Source organism: Toxotes jaculatrix, chromosome 5 (assembly GCF_017976425.1).
Source record: "Toxotes jaculatrix isolate fToxJac2 chromosome 5, fToxJac2.pri, whole genome shotgun sequence".
NCBI classification, from domain to species: domain Eukaryota; kingdom Metazoa; phylum Chordata; class Actinopteri; family Toxotidae; genus Toxotes; species Toxotes jaculatrix.
In genome coordinates, this window is record NC_054398.1 from 29,017,902 (window position 1) to 29,037,066 (window position 19,165).

The 19,165-nt window shown below is 46.9% G+C and overlaps 1 protein-coding gene across 4 annotated transcripts in view; it reads left to right on the top strand.

Annotated features, from left to right (window-relative positions):
• dgkzb (diacylglycerol kinase, zeta b) overlaps nt 1-19,165 on the top strand; it is a 56,251-nt gene that overhangs the window by 35,348 nt on the left and 1,738 nt on the right. Inside the window, exons 1-32 of one of the 4 annotated variants that reach the window (XM_041039338.1) lie at nt 2,011-3,017; nt 4,114-4,222; nt 4,605-4,700; nt 4,928-5,005; nt 5,084-5,140; nt 5,305-5,373; nt 5,572-5,643; nt 5,979-6,095; nt 6,762-6,836; nt 7,118-7,213; nt 7,560-7,642; nt 7,985-8,045; nt 8,275-8,388; nt 8,896-9,036; nt 9,120-9,198; nt 9,891-9,946; nt 10,032-10,094; nt 10,397-10,470; nt 10,665-10,776; nt 11,118-11,317; nt 12,054-12,154; nt 12,353-12,444; nt 12,548-12,617; nt 12,698-12,738; nt 13,191-13,384; nt 14,513-14,602; nt 15,770-15,838; nt 15,971-16,005; nt 16,104-16,147; nt 16,385-16,505; nt 16,997-17,033; nt 17,132-17,231. In XM_041039338.1, coding sequence (XP_040895272.1) covers nt 2,011-3,017; nt 4,114-4,222; nt 4,605-4,700; nt 4,928-5,005; nt 5,084-5,140; nt 5,305-5,373; nt 5,572-5,643; nt 5,979-6,095; nt 6,762-6,836; nt 7,118-7,213; nt 7,560-7,642; nt 7,985-8,045; nt 8,275-8,388; nt 8,896-9,036; nt 9,120-9,198; nt 9,891-9,946; nt 10,032-10,094; nt 10,397-10,470; nt 10,665-10,776; nt 11,118-11,317; nt 12,054-12,154; nt 12,353-12,444; nt 12,548-12,617; nt 12,698-12,738; nt 13,191-13,384; nt 14,513-14,602; nt 15,770-15,838; nt 15,971-16,005; nt 16,104-16,147; nt 16,385-16,505; nt 16,997-17,033; nt 17,132-17,231 — 3,753 coding nt within the window. Of the gene's footprint in view, nt 1-2,010; nt 3,018-4,113; nt 4,223-4,604; nt 4,701-4,927; nt 5,141-5,304; nt 5,374-5,571; nt 5,644-5,978; nt 6,096-6,761; nt 6,837-7,111; nt 7,214-7,559; nt 7,643-7,984; nt 8,046-8,274; nt 8,389-8,895; nt 9,037-9,119; nt 9,199-9,890; nt 9,947-10,031; nt 10,095-10,396; nt 10,471-10,664; nt 10,777-11,117; nt 11,318-12,053; nt 12,155-12,352; nt 12,445-12,547; nt 12,618-12,697; nt 12,739-13,190; nt 13,385-14,512; nt 14,603-15,769; nt 15,839-15,970; nt 16,006-16,103; nt 16,148-16,384; nt 16,506-16,996; nt 17,034-17,131; nt 17,232-19,165 lie in introns of those variants that run through there. The other 3 variants (XM_041039342.1, XM_041039341.1, XM_041039340.1) reach the window with 3 other exon arrangements.

A 19,165-nucleotide genomic window follows, 5' to 3' on the forward strand; every position in this document is an offset into this window, starting at 1 on the left:
GGGACAGTGAGCTGTGGGACGGTAACCTGATGACTGGCTGCTGATCAGACAGGTTACAGGTGAGGCTGCAGAGTGAAAGTGAGGAGGAGGCTCTATAAATAGTGAGGTTTCCCTGCACTGTGTGTGTCACTAATCTGCTGCTGCTGGTCAGTCACCCTGGAGATAATCAGAGCAGCAGTTACCTGCTTTACTCTTTCAGTGCTGCTCACGTCACGTCCTGCAGGGAAATAAAGAGTTCACGCTTCATTAACTGCAAAGTCCTGCAGTGAAACGCTCACTCAGGTAACAGGAAATATTCATTAGAGTTTTACATGTTTTCCTGAATTAAAACTCAGCGACCAAAACCTGATCATGTCTGTAATAAAACCACCTGTGAAGGTGACGTCTGAGGTTTATCACACTGAGAACTTATCTCTGCTTCTTCCTCCTGAGGGTTAAAAATACTTCACAGCTATGAAGGGACGAGGCCAGAGTGTTTAGAAGCTTCAGATGCTGTGATCTGAAGAAGGTCATAACAGACAAAGCACTGTTAAGAGCCTTGGGCATAAAGATCAGGTTTTGTTTTTACAGAAAATGAACTGAATTTCTTTAGTTTTGAAGTGTCGGTTGGACACAGAAAGACGTCCAGAGACGCCACCTCGAACCTCTAACAGGTCTTTTTCACCATTTACAGACAAAATGATCAGCAGACTGTTGAGTGAGGACAGTCGATGCAGTTGAAGGAGGTGATGTGGCTTGAGGATCAGTGAGGCCGTGGTCACAGACTAATTACTGGTGTAATGTTTTTGTTGGAGGGCGAGGAACCAGCGGGCAGCCATGGCCTTAATTACTGTAGTTGTGTGTGTCACAGCGGTGATGACAGCTTCCTGTTGTCGTGCTGTTCCCCCTGCGGGGAGGACCTCACACTTCCTCTGAGTGTTTTATTATTCATGCCCTGGCTGGTTAAAGCCGTGATGTGATGCCTCAGCAACACGAGCAGTTCCTCACAAAGACAGAACTAAACAAGGACAAGGCACAGAACGCAGATCGCAGGTCGTCAGCGCTGATGTTCAGGTTCATTCAGGAAATCAGTGACTCGACCCTGTTTGACTGACGTATCAGAGGCAGAGAGCACGTCATCTTGAGCTGCAGCTTCACCTGTTACCTGTATCTGCAGCTCTGTCGTGTCAGCTGAGATTAACAAGTTCCTCTGTTTCTGTTGATGAGAGCCGAAGCCTCAGACCCGCTCTCGGGTGCTCCGTTCAGAGCTCGTTCAGCTGAGAGAAGTGCAAACTGGACCTCACAGTGATCTGATGACAGGTGACTGGTCTGAGTCTCACAGGAGCCCAACAAACAAATTCAGTTAGATGGACAAAATATTCATTGGTAAAGTTTTATATTTTTTCATTCGACTAAACAAATCTTCATCCTTTGATGACACCTGGTGTTTGAATGTGAATCCCTGTTTTTGGTTCTGTGTAATCCACGTGGAACAGGATTAGGTAACACTGCTGCTTGGGATCCTGCTCTGCTCACGCTGGAGATGCTAAATGGATAAATGGGGTTAATTAGGTCACATATTTGTAGCAGTTCGTTAACGCCATAAGCCAGGTATTTAACCTGAGGCTGCAGCTGCATGGACTGTGTCAGATGGTCCTTATGCAGCTGCGAGTTTGAGTCAAACACTGTCACTGCTGCTGCTGCAGGAGCTAGAAGATCATGAGCTCACCGAGGACGAGTCAGGATTTGAACTAAAATCTGTGAGAGCTTCATTATCTTAGAAAACTCACTAAGAATCACTGTTGTCTGCAGCAGGAAGCACTGAGTAAAATGTGATTTCATTCATGATTGTAGACCTGGTGTGGTGGTCCAGTAGATGTGCAGGTCTGACTGTGGGTGAATGTTCCTCCTGTCTGTCTCAGAGTGCCCTTCCAGTATCAGCTCCTGTTCAGAAACCACAGGCTAACAGGTTTTTGTGTCCAACAGCCACAGAGGAGCATTTCAGGGGTCTCTCCCGTCTCTGCGTCCAACATGGACACATTTTTCCGCCGTCACTTTAAGAGGAAGGAAGCTGCTCTGCAGGTGGATGCCGAGGCCGCATCCTGCCACCAGCGGAGGCCCAGCGTGGCCGTCCCCACTAGTAAGGCCCGTCGCAGGTCCAGCGTCGGGCTTCCCTCCTCCACCCTGACCCAGCGGCGCCGGTCCAGTGTACAGCTGCAGGTGGGGCTGCCGTGTGCAGGTGGGGGGCGTTTGGCAAAGACATCCAGACACATCAGGTGGGCGGGACATGCTCGCAGGCGTTCCAGCACCACCACCCCTAGCCTCAACCCGAGGTTCGCCGTGTGCAGGAAGAAAATGGGGAAGCTGCGGACCATCGACACCCACCTGCTGGGGCCGTCCATGCTGCTCGCCAGTCTGATCCAGATGGCAGAGGAGGAGGAGGAGGAGGGGCTGGGGGCGGGGCTCCCGGCCGGAGAGCAGCAGGTGGAGGTGAGAGGCGGGGCCAACAGCACCAGGATGTTTTCACGCTCCAGCAGCCTCCACTCAGACGGAGACAATGACAGCATCGATTACTCCACCACCAACGACAGCCAATCAGAAGCCAGTCAGCTGTCGGAGGCGGAGGAGCAAGAGGAGGACGACGCCTCCTGGTCACCTGATCAGCACCTTTCTCTGTCCTCCACTCCTTCCTCCTCCTCCGCCCTGGAGGTGATGAGGAAGACGCCCCAGCTGGTGTCAGCGTCGCGGCCACTGATCCGGGCCCCTCGCTGCCTCAGGAGGAACTCTTCTCAGGTTTTCTCAGGAGACTCTGCTCCTTACAGCTGCTGTCGTGCCTCCAGCCAGATGAAGAGGAGGAGGATCTCCACTGTCTCCAAAGCTGGTAGCCCCTGGCCTGGAAGAGGCCCCCCGCTGCCCAGCCGCAGAAGTTCAGTCTACTACCTCAACCACCCAGCCTTCTACAGGGGCCCCGGAGCCCTCAGTCCACTGAGGGCCCACGGCTACGACTCCCGCCTGGAGAGCTGGAGTGCCTTCCTGCTGTATGTAGCTCAGCTGGTCTTCATGTTACTGAGAACATCACTGAGCTGGTTTGGTTAGAAACACACTTCCCATGTGTACATCTTCAGAGCTGTCAGCATTTATTTTGAAAACTCTGGTAGTTTCCTTTGTTCTGTCCCAGTGTTTCCCGCCTTTACTTCACCATGTGACGAGGCTGAAAAGTTGTTTGTGAGGGAAATAATCAGTTTTACATCCAGAGAGAGGTTACAGTCAAAGTCTAAAAAAGGTGATGAGAAGGTTCAAGGTTTCTTTATTTGTACCAGTGTGGAGGAAACAGGACAGATGACACAGGCAGCGGCACGTAGGACGCAGGAAGAGATCTCCACGAATAACATGACTGAAATGAGCCAGAGATTCACACCATCACTGACACGACTGACTCACTGACTGACGCTGTGGACAAACCTAACCTATAGACGAGTGTCCAGAGTGTCCCTGCCAGCATGAGGTCAGACTTTCCCTCCACAGACACACACACACACACACACACACATTCATTCACTCATTCATTTAACCTCACAGCAGATGACGTAGACGTGAACAGACTTTAACTTAGAAACTCAGGATTTCAGCAGCAGCAGTTTGTGAATGTCCTGAGGTGGCTGCAGGTGGACGCCGAGTTTCAATCTCCGTTTCATACGTGTTTGTTTGTCTGACGCAGAAACAGAAACATGTGAAAACAGCTTTAAACAGTGACTGTGCATGTGAGCACAGAGTGCCGAAACCAAGCAGAAGGAAAATACGACGAAATGCTGTAATGAATAATGTTAATTAGCACATTACGTTACTGCGCGATGTTTCCAGCTTTAGCTGCTTTAGATTGTTCGGTCCTGTCCTTTACTTTGACCTCGTCCTGTTTCACTGTTATTTGATGTTTATTTGTAATGACTCCAGAACATCAGTTTTGCTCATTAGGGAAGTTGAAGGAGCTGGTTCTGCATCAGGCTCAGACAGTTCAGTTTGTGCCCACACAGCCACAGCAGCTTTTTTTTTTTTTTCAGCTTTAAGCTGGCAAAAAAAAAAAAGTAATGAATCAACCAGTTTTCTTGAAAGCTGTGTGTCCTTGTGTGGTTTCAGGAAAGCCATTGCAAAGTCGGGCCTGCAGCACGTGGCGACCCAGCCCAGCGTCTCAACATCCGGACAGACCGACCCGCTGCAGGAGCCCAGCAGCACCGTGGACTGGAGCGTGAGTCACTCTTCAGCTTGTGTTAACAAACTGAGCAGCTGCAGCAGCAGCCAGTGATTAAACAATAAGGAATTATGCTGGTTCTGCATGAGGAGGGTAACACTTATGTACCCTGAATGATTTTACATATGAACATGCTTCTTTCATAAAAACCTTCATATATGATGCAGCCGGTTAAATGTAAACTATGCTTACACAGTTTGGTTCAACTTGTCAGTTGTTTTGTTTGTTGTGTTTGTGTGCAGAATCTGATGATGGCGTCAGTGAACAGCTCAGAGCAGATTTCAGTAACAGCAGCAGCAGGAGCATCTTTTCTCTGGATCATTTTCTGAGTTAAAGCAAATGAAAAATGTTTTATGTGCACTGTTCTTATCGATCACAGGACAACGCCCAGTTCGGGGACCACATTTGGTTCGAGACCAGTGGGTCTGGAGACTTCTGTTACGTTGGTGAGCAGTACTGCGTCGCTAAATCACTGGTGAGTTACGAGTCACGTGTTCTGAGAACATAAAGAGCCGTCACCATCACTTCAGATGACGAACTGTTCAGATGCAGAATGAAGTGAAGGTGGGAGCTGCTGCTGGATGGTGAAAGATCACTCTCTGGAAAATCTAACCTAACTTCAGGAAAAATAAAAAATACATAACCATTAACTGTAGATTTTACTACACAATAAATCTGTTATTCTTTTATTCCTTTACGCAGCAAAAGTCAGTAGCGAGGAAGAAATGTGCTGGATGTAAGATTTCAGTCCACACCATGTGCATGGAGCAGCTGGAGAAGGTAAACTCTGGATCATCTGGATTAACAGACTCCCTGTGTGATCGTTCTCTCCTCTCACCGTCCTGTCTTTATGAAAAGATTAATTTCAGGTGCAAGCCGTCGTTTAGAGAACCAGGATCTCGAGCTGTTCGAGAGGTCAGTGTCTGCTGAGTGGAGTTTGTGTACTTGTTTCACTGCTGCTGTTCGAATCCCAAAGATCATCAGAACAAATTCAGTGTGAAATATTCACTTAGATTCACAATCTCAAAATTACAGTGAAGCTGGTGAACATGAATTGTTAATTCCTGGTTGTGTTTCAGTCCAATGTTGTGCGACATCACTGGGTCCACAGGAGGCGTCAGACGGGGAAGTGTCGGCAGTGTGGGAAGGTGAGCTTCGTCCTGTCATCGAAGCTTTGACCTCCCCTCAGAGTCTGGAGCCGCAGAGCGAACTCACTCTCTCCCTCTCTCTCCCCCTCTCTCTCCCCCTCTCTCTCCCTCACTTTCTCCCCCTCTCTCTCTCTCTCCCTCTCTCCCTCCCTCCCTCCCTCTCCCCCTCCCTCCCTCTCTCTCTTCCTCTCTCTACAGGGATTTCAGCAGAAGTTTTCATTTCACAGCAAAGAGATCGTCGCCATCAGCTGCTCGTGGTGCAAACAGGCGGTAAGTCGCAGTGTGTGAGGAGGAGGAGGTGGAGTTGACGGCCGTTCTCTGTCCTGTTCCCCTGTTGACCTGTCCCACTGCTGCAGGATGTTTTAGTGTTTACTGTTTTCCTGTAGTTGGTGCTGTTGAGCAGATCTGACGCTGGCTCCCTGTGAGATGTGAGTTCAGATTAACACTTCTCTGTTTTCTGTGTCAGTTTAAAACTGCAGAAGGATTGAAAGGATGTTGAAAGTTTGAAAGGATGAATCACACGAGAGCAGCTTCAGTCAGCCGACTGGTCACTTCCTGTCTGTGTTTCAATGTCACATTGAGGTCACTTCCTGTCTGTGTTTCAGTATCACAACAAGGTGACGTGCTTCATGCTGCAGCAGATAGAGGAGTGCTGCTCCCTGGGAGCTCATGCTGCCGTCATCGTTCCTCCTACCTGGATCATCAGGGTCCGCCGACCACAGGTACAGACACACACACACACCTTTACCCTGGAGCTTCACAGGTTCAGACCAGGTTTTACTGTAATGAGGACTGGCCAGAGTGTCCTCACAGTCCACCTTCTTTCGCTGTCCCTGACTAACTCAGAGACACATGTTAATAAGACAAGCTGAATGTGGTCGACTGTCTTAACGAGACACTTCACCACAGCTGACTGATGAAATCTGAGTGATCAACATGTCCCCGTTCAAACATCCATCTGTCCTTCATGTTAAAGTGAGAAGGTCTTTTTGTGTTTTTTGGTAATGAGTGCTCGGTCTCAGCTCACCGCCGGTGTAACCCTGCACTGAGCCGGTGCGATGACCTGTGACCTGTAGAACCTTTAGCTAAACATGGTGAAAGTCCAGAGGCCTGTCAGCTCTGCACAGTCTCTGTGGTTTAGATTTGATACTGAGTGAAATAAAAACAGTTCATATTTTAACTAAGATGTCTTCATTCCACCAAACTGCCTGAGAAGAAACATATTAAAATACAAACATCCCATCTGTCACTCACAGCCTTGCCGGGATCCTCAGCAGGTATCTGCACACGTCTGTGCATCACATCTGTGGGTGAGGTTTTCAGTCTCCACAGGAGGCTGGTCCCTACTGATACCTCCACCCTGATGTGTGTTTGTTTTCCTCCTGCAGTCGTCTCTGAAGTCCAGTAAAAAGAAGAAAAGGACGTCGCTGAAATGCAACAAGTCGAGCAAGAAGGGAGCTGAGGTGAGAAGCGGAACTGTACACTTCAGGCTGCTTTTTACACATCTGACTCTGAGCTTTGTTTGAGGGAGGCCAGCCTCCACTGCTGTGCTGCTTTATGCTTTAAATCGGAACTTTAATAACCCTGAATCTTCAAAAACATCACAGAGACGCTGAGTCTGTGACGCAGCTCTCACAGAAATAGAAGATTGGATGTATTGAGGTTAATGAGGTGGGATAATGTAATTAATCCGTCAGCCTACCTGATGTTTCTGCTCCATTTCTGTTGTGTCTGTCAGCTTCAGGATGGCCGCTGGAAGCCCTTCCTGGTGAAGCCTCTCCCCTCTCAGCTCATGAAGCCTCTGCTGGTGTTTGTTAACCCAAAGAGCGGCGGAAACCAGGTAGTTGGACTCCATGCGAACCATAGAGCAGTGACCCTGTTAGTGTAACTAAGCAGCAATTAGAACCATAAATGTTTGACTTCTGTTTAATAAGACTGATGCTGATTGCTGAATATGATGGTGATCTACTTTGTGTATTTTACCTGGTGTACTGTCTTTTGTGGGGAAGCTGGCCACCATGCTCTTTTATATGGCAGCACTCAAAGACTGAGGGATGTTGGATCTTTACACATCTATAAACAGTAAAATAAGCTCAGGCTAGAAACAACTTTGTCTTTGTTTGGTCAAGCAGTTTGCACTTGTTTTGTTATTTCGATTAAACCTTTTTTATTCTGTTTTTTTCCAGGGAGCCAAGATCATCCAGTCCTTCATGTGGTACCTGAATCCCCGGCAGGTGTTTGACCTGACAAAGGGTGGACCCAGAGAGGGGTAAGATCAGCTGTACTGACCCCCGGGGTACGAGTCAGTCCCTTTGTTTGATCGCTCCTCAGTTGACCCAGGAATCGTTCTGGTGCGTCACCGTGAAGAATGTTCTAGTTTCCTCATTCCTGTTTGGAGGAGTGAGAAGCGATGGAGGATCTCTGAGAAGACGCGACACCAGACTCACCAGCACACCATGTTATTAGAAATCTGGTAGTGATTGGATGCTGCTGCTGAACAGACTGATGTGATACTACATCACAACATCACTGTAGTTTTATACTGACGTACTGTGCTTGTTAAATCTTATTTTAAATTCCTCTCTCCCTGCTGTGCTTGGTGTTTCCTCAGGCTGGAGCTGTATGCCAAAGTACCCAACCTGAGGATCTTGGCCTGTGGAGGAGACGGGACAGTGAGTCCAGCATTGTTTAACACAAACATCATATTCATTTTAACCCTTCCTTTTTATGTCTCTCTTCCTGCACCATGTTTAATGTTTCCTTTTCTTGCTCTTGTAGTTTTACGTGTTTTTCGTCTTTTGTGAAGAAGTGTTGAAGTTAAACCCTCAGTGGACGTATCAAACACCACTGTCAGACAGATTCACAGAGAGAACTAAGCATGGTGTGTGTGTGTGTGTTCAGGTTGGATGGATCTTGTCAGTTCTGGACCAGTTGAATCTTCGTCCTCAGCCTCCCGTGGCCATCCTTCCTCTGGGGACCGGCAACGACCTCGCGAGGACTCTGAACTGGGGAGGGGTGAGTCCAGCTGGAGTTGAACTGGAGTTGAACTGGGGAAGCTCATTTTGAGCTCAGCTCCTGCTTCAGGTGAAGCTGCTTCTCACAGTATTTTTAAGATGAAACACCGTTACTGGAGTAAAGGAAGCAACATGACATCACACTGGAAAGCAGCGCCACCCCTCCCCCCATGTAAATCTTGTTTTTGTTGACTTTCAGTGGTTTGACTTCTCACCTTGCTACAGTTATGTACAGGTGTACTACAGGACACCATGACATTACTGTTGGATGTGAGCACAGGTGCAACCTGGTGTTGACATATATCATTGTATTATCATTTTTACTGCATCAGCATCTTCGCAGCCCTTTAATGTTGGGGGTTATGTATGTATGCAGCTTATTGTACCTTTATATCAGTGTGTGAACCTGCAGATCAGTGCATTTGATTAAAAAGTAGAATATTGATTGAGGAGTTGTAGCTTAACTGTGTGAGGTTTAGGATAAATCCGGGCTGTCCTCGTCTCTCAGGGTTACACTGATGAACCCATCACAAAGATCCTCTCACACGTTGAGGATGGAAACATCGTCCAGCTGGACCGGTGGAACCTGAACGTGGAGGCAAACCCTGATGCCCGACCGGATGAGAGGGACGAGCATCAGACAGACAAAGTCAGTTTAAGACTCAGATGATCACCTGAACCTGCTCGAGCCTCCTTAAATGGCTGATTGTTAATGTTTCTGCTGTTTCTCAGCTTCCTATCGACGTCTTCAATAACTACTTCAGTCTGGGCTTCGATGCTCACGTCACACTCGGCTTCCATGAATCTAGAGGTCAGAGGACACACACACACACACACACACACATACACACAACTAGTTCCAACAGTAACCAGAGCCTCCTCTGTTTCAATGCCTCCTGTCTCAGAGTCGCAGCTCTATAAATAACATCATCAGCCTGTGTGGGAGGAAAGCTGAGATAGCTGAACAACATTAGAGTTCTTTCCTTAAAGGACCAGTGTGTAGGATTCCGGAATAGGATTCACTATTCATAATTCTGTTTTCATCAGTGTATAATCACCTGAAACTCTGAGGGGTTGTGTTCTCGTTAGGTTAGAATGAGCCCTTCATATCCACAGAGAGCAGGTCCTCTTCCACAGAGCCCACCATGTTGTGCCGCCATGTTTCTACAGTAGCCCAGAAGGACAAATCAAACACTGACTCTACAGAGGGCCTTTCAGGTTTTGTTACCTGAAGGCCACGGAAGCTTCTCCTACACATTTGGAAAGGGAGGGATGAGGGGAGGGGTTAGTTGCAATCTGCTCACCACTAGATGCCACTAAATCCTGAGTGGAACTGAGAAACCAGATGATGGATGGAAATGTAAGCAGACTGATTTCAGCAGTTTGTTCGCCTTTGTTTGTCAGATTAAAAGATGTTGGTCATTATTCTGTATTTGAAGTCACGGATGGTTTTACTGTCACAGACCGTGTGTCCTGAACATGTCCAATGCTTGTGTTTTTTAGAGGCAAACCCAGAGAAGTTCAACAGCCGCTTCAGGAATAAGATGTTCTATGCAGGGGTAAGTGTCCTCACCCACCTGTTCTGTTTGATCCATACACACGTCCACTTTGTCCCATGTCCTTGTTTGTGTGTGTGTGTTTCAGACAGCCTTCTCAGATTTCCTGAGCGGGAGTTCGAAAGACCTCGCCAAGCACATCAAAGTGGTGGTGAGTAGAGTCAGAGGATGAGAGTCTACCTGAGAGGATACACCTGTTAAATAAACCAGTTTTAAATGAAGGAGCGTGTGTGTGTGTGTGAATGGTTTGTGGAAACAGTGCAGCTCAGAGGGATCAGACGTATCAGCGGGAGACACTGAATGATCAACTCATTATTCTTTGTTAGAAACTCTTGTTAACTCTTGATGTTCCTCTTGGTTCCTGTTCTCCAACAATCACTAACTACTGAAGAACACACACACTGTCTGTGACGTGTGGAGTGTGAGCCTGTTTGTGTTTCCCTCCATCCTCAGTGTGATGGGACAGACCTGACAGCCAAAGTCCAGGAGCTGAAGTTACAGTGTCTCCTCTTCCTCAACATCCCCAGGTACGGTGAAGCAGAAGCGGACAACTCTGTGACTGTGGTTTTTCACGTTTCATTTCCCTCCTGTGAAAGACAGTTTGTCCAGTTTCAGTCAGTGAGCTCAGAGCTGTTGTTCATGTTGAGAAAATGCTTCGTTAAAGTGAACCTGAACTTGGAACAGGTGGTTTGTGCAGGTTGTCAACGTGTGTGTGCTGCAGGTACTGTGCGGGCACCATGCCCTGGGGTCACCCCAGCGAGCATCAGGACTTCGAACCTCAGCGTCACGACGACGGCTGCATCGAGGTCATCGGCTTCACCATGACGTCTCTGGTGAGCTCTCAGCTGTTCTCTACCAGACCCCGTCAGACCCCGTCAGACCACATCAGACCATGTCAGACCACATCAGACCCTGTCAGACCACATGACATATACCACACAAAGTCAAACCTACAGAGTCTGAGCTCAATGTCCCCACAGATTTGCTGAGAACAAATCTGTATTTTTAATGGTTGAAATGACAAATGAACTTCATCCCTCTGTTGATTCATTTTATTCTAAATGAGAAACAAAAACACAACATACCACAAACGTGTTCACCATCATAAATGATGAACTCAGGTGTGTGTGACAGCAGCTGTCCTCACTGATGGTGACCTGCTGTCGTTGTCCAGGCCACACTGCAGGTCGGGGGTCACGGCGAACGTCTCCACCAGTGTAAAGAAGTGACCCTCACCACCTACAAGTCCATCCCCATGCAGGTGGACGGTGAGCCCTGCAAGCTGGCACCGTCCATAATCCACATCAACCTGAGGAACCAGGCCAACATGGTGCAGAAGGCCAAGAGGAGGATCTCCATGCCCCACCTCAACGAGTAAGAAGAAATACGTCCGTTAGTCCTTTAAGAGCCGGGTCCCAGTATGACTGACAGGTCACTCACCCCGTCAGTGACCACGGCAGAAACCTGCTGACTTTACTCCTCCTTAGTCACAGCACAGTGAAAATAACAAGTCCAGCTTGCCAGGTGAATATCTGCGCAGTGAATCACCTGCTCATCACAGGACTCACTGTCTCCCTCACAGATGTGGACACATCTTTTCCTGCTGCTCAGCTTGTTGAACAAGTCACCAAACAAATGTTCACTTGCTAACGTCAGTTTTCTGAGTAGCTCAGCTGCAGCAGTTTAAACAGCAGGTAAACACACCTGTCCAGGTGCTGCTCTGCTCGGCCCAGGACACGTAGCCACAGAGCACGTTTGTTTACTGAGTTCACATCCAGACACACTGAGATCACCTTTACCACTAAAGGCGAGATTTGTTCTACAACGTCAACGTGTCTGTAAGATGTTGGACATTTCTATAGAACTTTGTGAGAGACACAGAAGAGAGGTGGAGACGTAGATCTTAGAGACAGGGATGATGTGAGTTTGTCAGCTGTCCTGCTCCGTCTTTATCACCTGAACTTCAGACTTTTTTTTTTTTTTTTTTAAACAGGCCCCACAAATGTTCAGGGAGTGAATTTACTGTCTGTGTTTGCGAGTCTGTGTGTGTGGATCCAGCGCCTGTGTGTTTGTGAGTCGGTGTGAATGTTGTGTTTGTATTTGTGTGCAGCCAGCAGCCCGTTCCTGAGAAGCTGCAGATCAGAGTGAACAGGATCAGCATGGCAGCGTACGAGGCTCTGCACTACGACAAGGACCAGCTGAAGGAGGCCTGTGAGTGTCTGGATCAGTCTACCTATCATTCATTCATTCATTCATTTATTCATTCATTCACACACTGAATGACATCACAGATGTCCAACTTCCAGCTGAAGTTTGTGGGTTATACCTTTACCTGCTCACTCTGCTGGACTCTGAACCTGAAGACTGAGGTTTGTTGCTTTAACCTTTACATGTCGTCTGTCTGTGCAGCAATGCCGTTGGGAGTGATCACTGTCCCCGGAGACAGTGACCTGGAAACCTGCCGCCTGCTCATCGAGCGCCTGCAGGACAACCTGGACCAGGTACAGCAGAGAGGACTGCAGGCATTTTGTTCTTTACCAGTCCAAAGACACAGAGTCCAGATTCAGAAACCAGCAGTTTTCATGTCTCGTCTTTCCTCCTCAGGACTGTGACACGTTGAAGGGAGAGTGTCTGTCTTCACAAAAACTCTCCATGAAGTGGTGTTTCCTCGACTGTGAGTCCAGATCAACGCAGCCTGTCACCACAGAGTCCGGCTCACAGAGAACCTGATCTTTGCTGTTTTTGTTTTTCCAGGTACAACTGCAGACCGTTTCTACAGGATCGACCGAGCTCAGGTAAGAAAGCAACAAAAACCAAACAAGCCCAACAAAGTTTTCTGAACTAAGAACCAGCAATGAGCTTATCATCACTCATGGAATGGAGAAAGACACAAAACAAACAGTAACTTCTCCTGTAGCCTCGGCCTCTGTGTGCTGGGAGTGTTAGTGATAATCAAAGGTCACTGATACCTCTTCATTATGTGTCCTGAGCTGATGCTTGAAACATGCAGGTGGACGTTTCTGTCCACTGTCCATGTGTTATCAGTGACAGCAGAGACACAGGTGCTTCTTTCATTCACGGTCTCTGCCAGAATCTGTTATCTCTCAGTAAACTGATCATTTCTGAACAACAGATCCTTGGGTGGATTCTCTTGGTGTCCAGAGAATCAGAACACACGGTACAGACGGTGCAGACAGTACGAACCTGAAGCCAGGTGTTTCCTGATATCCTCTGGGTTTTTTTCCAGGAGCACCTAAACTACGTGACAGAGATCTCCCAGGAGGAGCTGTACATCCTGGACCCGGAGCTGGTTGTAAAGGAGACAGTGGGTACCTCCCCTGGGATGCCAGACCTGGTGGACTCAGAAGAGCACCAGGACCAGAAGAGACAGTTCGCCTTCCCCTGCTCCCCGTCCTCCCCTACCACCTCAAACACACCCAGGTGAGACCAGCTCTGGTCGAGGTGTAAAGTCAGGCCAGGTGTCTGTGATTTCTCTTCACCTTTCCCTCCACAGTTTGCACATTTTCCATCTCTCATGGTTCGACCCTTCACCTTTACACTTCCCTCCTCTGCCTGTGACAGTTCATTTCTGAGACATGAGACAGTGTTAGAAATGAGAAACAAAGTTTATGGCGGCACTGGATTTACCACGTTTCCATCCCTGTCATGAAACACGTGATGAACCAAAGTCAGACTGTTTTCCACCTGAGTTCTTTATCTACACAAACCGTTTCCCAGGTGAATGTGCAGAAATGGAAACAGATGATGATCATACATCATCTGTGTCATCTGGATAACACTGCTGAGACATGGAGCTGGTGTCTTCACATCAGTCAATGATCCAGTTTTATTCAGATGAGTCAGTAAACCTGCTGTTTATCCTCTGAGATGATTCTATAAAAATATGATGTACTTTCATAGATTATGAAGCAGGTAAAATGAGCTACAGGCATCTTTTTACTGCGACAGTAAAAATACAAAAGGTTTGTAGTTTTACTTACGTTTAAGATGAGATAAAAACTTTATTGATCCCACAGGAGGGAAATGTACTTGTTAGGTGGTGTTTATTTGTACTGGAGTATTTTCAGTGTGCTCCATGTGGTCTGAGCACCTCCTGCTGGCCAGACCAGGTCCTGCAGCAGCTGCTGGAGTGTCCTGACAACCAGTTCAGAGGCTGAATCAATGAGGCTGGGTCGGGGTGGGGGGGGGTGTGGGGGGGCAGCTGGTCATTATCTGCAGCCATCAGAAATGAAACGAGCTCCTGCTGCTGTTTGAAGTACTGTTTCCATGGAGCTGCTGATCCCAGCGTTCGTCCCTCTGTGGATTCAGTTTTCTGGGTCACCTGCTCGTCTCCTTCAGCTCTGAGAGGACAAATCAGAAATCAGTCACTAAACAAAGGACGGAGCACAGAAAGCATTGTGATGCAGAGACACAACCTGTCTGACTGACTGACTGCCTGACTGACTGACTGAATCTGACTGTCTGTCTGTCTGACTGTCTGTTTGACTGTCTGACTGTCTGTCTGATTGACTGTCTGTCTGACTGACTGACTGTCTGTCTGTGTTTAAGGGTGAGGGACTTTCAGAGGAGGAGGATCTCCAGTGACAGTTCGGTGGCTGATGCTTTGTCCCAGAGCTCCTCTAAGACCACCCTGTGCAGGTAGCAGACAGACACAGACACACTCGTCTTCATCACATCGACGTCCCTTTGAGCTTAATCTAAAACCAAACATCAGTTTTAAACCTAAAGGTCTATTGAACTCAGTAGACTGGTGTTACAGAGCATCAGTACATCCTACTGCAGGGGTCACAGGGTGAGAGAAAAGCATATTGTCACCACTAGAGGGCAGCGTAAGCCAGGTCAGGTAGACCTGTGTGGGGGTATAAACCCTCTACCCCAATGAGCAGTGATTCCCCACTGAAGAGTGTGACTGATTCATGTCCACAAGAAAACAAACACAACAAAGCTACAAATAGTTATTAGAACAACAGTTAAATAAATGAAATATGATTTAGGGGGCACTCCAATTTCAAACTCTGTGTATGACCTGTACATATTTGACAATAAAGCTGGCTTTGACTTTGACTTCATATGATTTAAATGGATGGTGATAGATTTAAAAAAATATGATTAAAAAAACACAGAGGGGATTACCAGCTGCTCTGGGGCCCTCTGCCTATAACATATAACAATATCTTATAGGCAGAGGGCCAACAATATAATATATAATATATAATATGTAATATATATGTTTTTAACAGCAGACAGACTCAGAGCAGCTGCTGAACATGGTGCAGCATTTAGCAGCTAAAGAGCCTGATGTTTCCCTCAGGAGCTGGTGGAGACCAAACACTGAGCTAAAAGAGAGGGACACTGGACTGAGAGCCCTCAGGTGGACTCAGAGACCACTCCAGATGAAGGATCATGTTGATCTTTATCTGCTGGATATTTATTATTAGTAGTATTTGTTATATTTGGGTTTTTGAGTTTGTCAAAAAGACGAGATCTTGGACTAATTTTCACTGATGAATCTGAAAAACGGTATAACTACACGAGCCGACAGCGTCCATGTCATCATCGTTATGTTGTCAGTGTCTTCACGTCGCTGACTGAAAAGCTTTTGGTTGCTGCCACTTGTTTGTGTCCAGAAATCCAGATGACAAAGCTTTATTCTGGTTGTCTGAGTGTCTGCTTCTCTGAAAGACACCTCACAGCATCACATACATGTCGGTACAGGTGTACCACCGCTGGTACCATGTGCTGAAGCTGCTACTGAACCTTTTCCTGTCCATCTTGTCCCGGCTGTTTCATGTCTGTGATCCGAAGGAGAGGGGCAAAGATTCTCAATGTTCATCGCTCCAATACAACCCTCGCTGCTTTCAGACCCCTGATTAGGTAGGACACTGCTCAGTGTGTGAGCTGCTGCATCTCTGCTTGTGTCTGTGCTGGTTTTCATGTTTCACTGCTGATCTGCTCTCTGTTGTTCTTCATGTTCACATCTAACGTTTCCTCTTATGTCTTTGACAGTCCTTCCAGTGCTACCTCTCACGACCCTGGGAAAGGTAAACAGGTCTTTAGTTTCTGAATTTCTTGAAATGAAACTGCTTTGATGAGAAAAGTCACAGGAGAATGAGCATCTTGTGTTTCTTCTTTTTTACAGAAGCAGAGTTGATCAGCTGCATCAAGACTGAAGACCTGGACAGAGTGAGTCTGTAAAGGAAAAGAATCTGTGCTGTTAGTGGACGGTGTCAACAGATCACAGTCTGCCAATGTTTGTATTTATAGTCTAATCTAAGGATTACATTTACTGCTCCTTCTAAACCGTCGAATGTTGTGCAGAGCTCTGGTTTGTTCCTGGGTGCTGGACTCAAATTTGAATCGCTGTTTCATTAAATACCACAGAACTGCATTTGGTGACCGACATGTTCTGTTGTCGTGCAGCTGATGGAGCTCCACCAGCAGGGGGCGGACATCCTGCTGCAGGACGGAACCGGCTGCACGCTGCTGCATCACGCTGTGGAGGCTGGCAGCAAGGACATCGTCCAGTACCTCATTGACAATGGTGAGAGACTGGAGGAGTGTTTCACAGGGGACACTGAAGCACTCAGAGTGAAAGCTCCAGCACAGAAACATGAACATGAGGATGTGGCTCCAGCTGTTATTGCTCACATTGAAATTCATTGTTCATTTTACACAACTGAAACACATGGAAGTGGTTTAATCAATACTCATCTTCAAAGTGAAACTTCAAAGACATGAAGACGAAACACAAGACAATCTGAAAAGACTCCAGCAGGATTTAAAGGAGTAAAATAAAACACAAGATAAAAATAAAGTTGAATAAACCAGAGAAACCAGGAGGATCAGTGTCACATATGAATAAATACATGATTAAAAAAACCCAATAAATAAAGTAACTTCCCTCGTTTTGTTTGTTCACCTTCTGAGTTTGGAGTAAATGATTTGGACAGTCAGTGTATGTCGTCACTTCCTCCAGAGTTGTACTTCCTATTTTCTTTAACATGAAATTTTTGTTTGTGTCATTACATTTAGTGCCCACGTCTCACCTGGACATAACAGAGAGAGAGACGTAAGTGTCTGTGTTTCTGTTGTGCGTCTAATTCCGTCCTGTCACTCTGTGAACTACATTCCTTTCTGTGTGTGATTGATCTTTCTGTTGTGTTTCAGTGGTGAGACAGCACTTCACAAAGCTGCCACCTCCTGTCAGAGGAGTGTCTGTCACTACCTGGTGGAGGCTGGGGCGTCGCTCATGAAGACAGATCTGCAGGTAAAACAGCTCTCACCTGTAACACACACTCCATGTTCCCACTGAGCAGCTGAGGGACAGTAATTCGTTGGTACCATCTCATCTGGGCTCAGACTGATGAACTTCTTCACATACTGAATGATACAGATTTTTACAGCAGTGTTTTGTGGTTGTTGAGTCCATGAGAAGCAGAAACCAGCTCAGTTTTCCAGTTCAACATTTATTTAAACGATGACGGAAACAATCACAAATCCACCCAAAAATAACCAGTCGTTTCATGAAATGATTTCCTGTTTACTGCTGAGTTCATGAAGCCTTTATATCAGCCGTGGTAACTGGAGGGAAAGCGGTTATATTCAGTGTTAGAGCAGCAAACAGTGAGTGTTGAGCTCGTCATCTCTGTGAAGCTGCACTGACACTGCGTTCACATCAGGCTTCCCACTGATCCAGAGCCAGAAATCAGCTGACTCCCCCTCAGATGCAACAGACGGCAGAACGGCTGAAAACACCCCAACACAAAGTCCAACACTAACGCTGGTACAGTCCGTTCAGCTCGCTGTGCAGCAGCTGTATACTGTGTCTGGATCTGGTTTCACATTGTAACAAACTGCTGCAAACACACAACAGAAGAAGAAGCTCATTCAGCTAAGTTGTGTTTAGTGTAGGGGTGTGCGATATGACGATATTAGATCGTGAAGGATTAGAAAGTGTTGACGATCTGCCAGAGGAGAGAGATCGTATTATCGTCTATAGGGCACATTCTATTAATTGCAGCTCTATGCTTGGGCACAGAAGCACGAAAAGTTTTTTTTTTCCTTGGGCAACTAACAGCCCGCTTCACGTGAACATGACCAACCAATCATGGCGAAGTATGAGCAGTGCTGATTTTTTTTACTAGCCTCGCTGTTTTAGTCAAGGTGTAGCGGGTAGCCATGGCCGACAACGAAAGTGAAAGCTTTGGAGTTTGGAGCTAGTTTAGGTTTTCTCCAAACAACAAAGCGCAAACAACTGTTTACAAACAAACTTTTTGCACAGAGAAGGTTCGTTCTTCGGATGGCAACACAACGAACCTCTTTAACCACCTGAAGAGGCAGCATCCGAAACAATTAGCTGAGAGCCAAGCAGCGAGGCCAACCACACATCAGCCAGTGGTAACGGCTAAAGACATTACACAGAAACAACCACCTATAACACAAGCCTTTGATAAAAGCACGCTGTGTGAGAGAAGTAGCAAACGGTGGAAAGAGGTGACTGACGCAGTTACTTTTTACCTAGCAAAAGATACGATTTCTATCAAAACAGTGGAAAACTACGGTTTCAAAAGACTGCTCAAAGTAATTGAGCAGCAATTAACTTCACTGTAGAAATGAACTGTGATAAAACCGTGATCGTGATTTTACCATGAAAAAATCATGATATGATAGTTTGGACATATCGCCCACCCCTAGTTTAGTGTCTTCACTTCCAGTTTATTCGTCCCAGTTTCCCACAGAGGCTGAGTCAGTGTGGACACAACAGGCAGAAATACAGAGAACAAAGTGTCTGCTTCTAAATGAATAATGAATTTAAATGAATTTAAGTTGGAATTTTATTTTGAGGAAAATCCCGTTTCCACTGTAATCATCAGAGACGTCCTGAAAACATCCTGATCCATTAGGAACTGTATGTGTCTGATGTGGTCCTGTATCAATGTGGTCGTGAACACTGGACAGAGTCCGTCTGGTGTGGGTCTGAGACGCAGCCTGACTTCCGGTCCTGGTTCTGCCTGATGTTTTCCCACATGTTGGGATCAGTGGTGACAGAGACAGACACAGAGACTCTGTGACTCTGACACCAGAACTCCATGTTTTCCGTTGATGTGTTTGATGAATGACGCGCTGAGTGAGTGACACTCAGCGGCGGATGCTTCCTGCCGTATGAGGCGGTTTTGTGAGAGGTTCTCAGGCACAGTGACG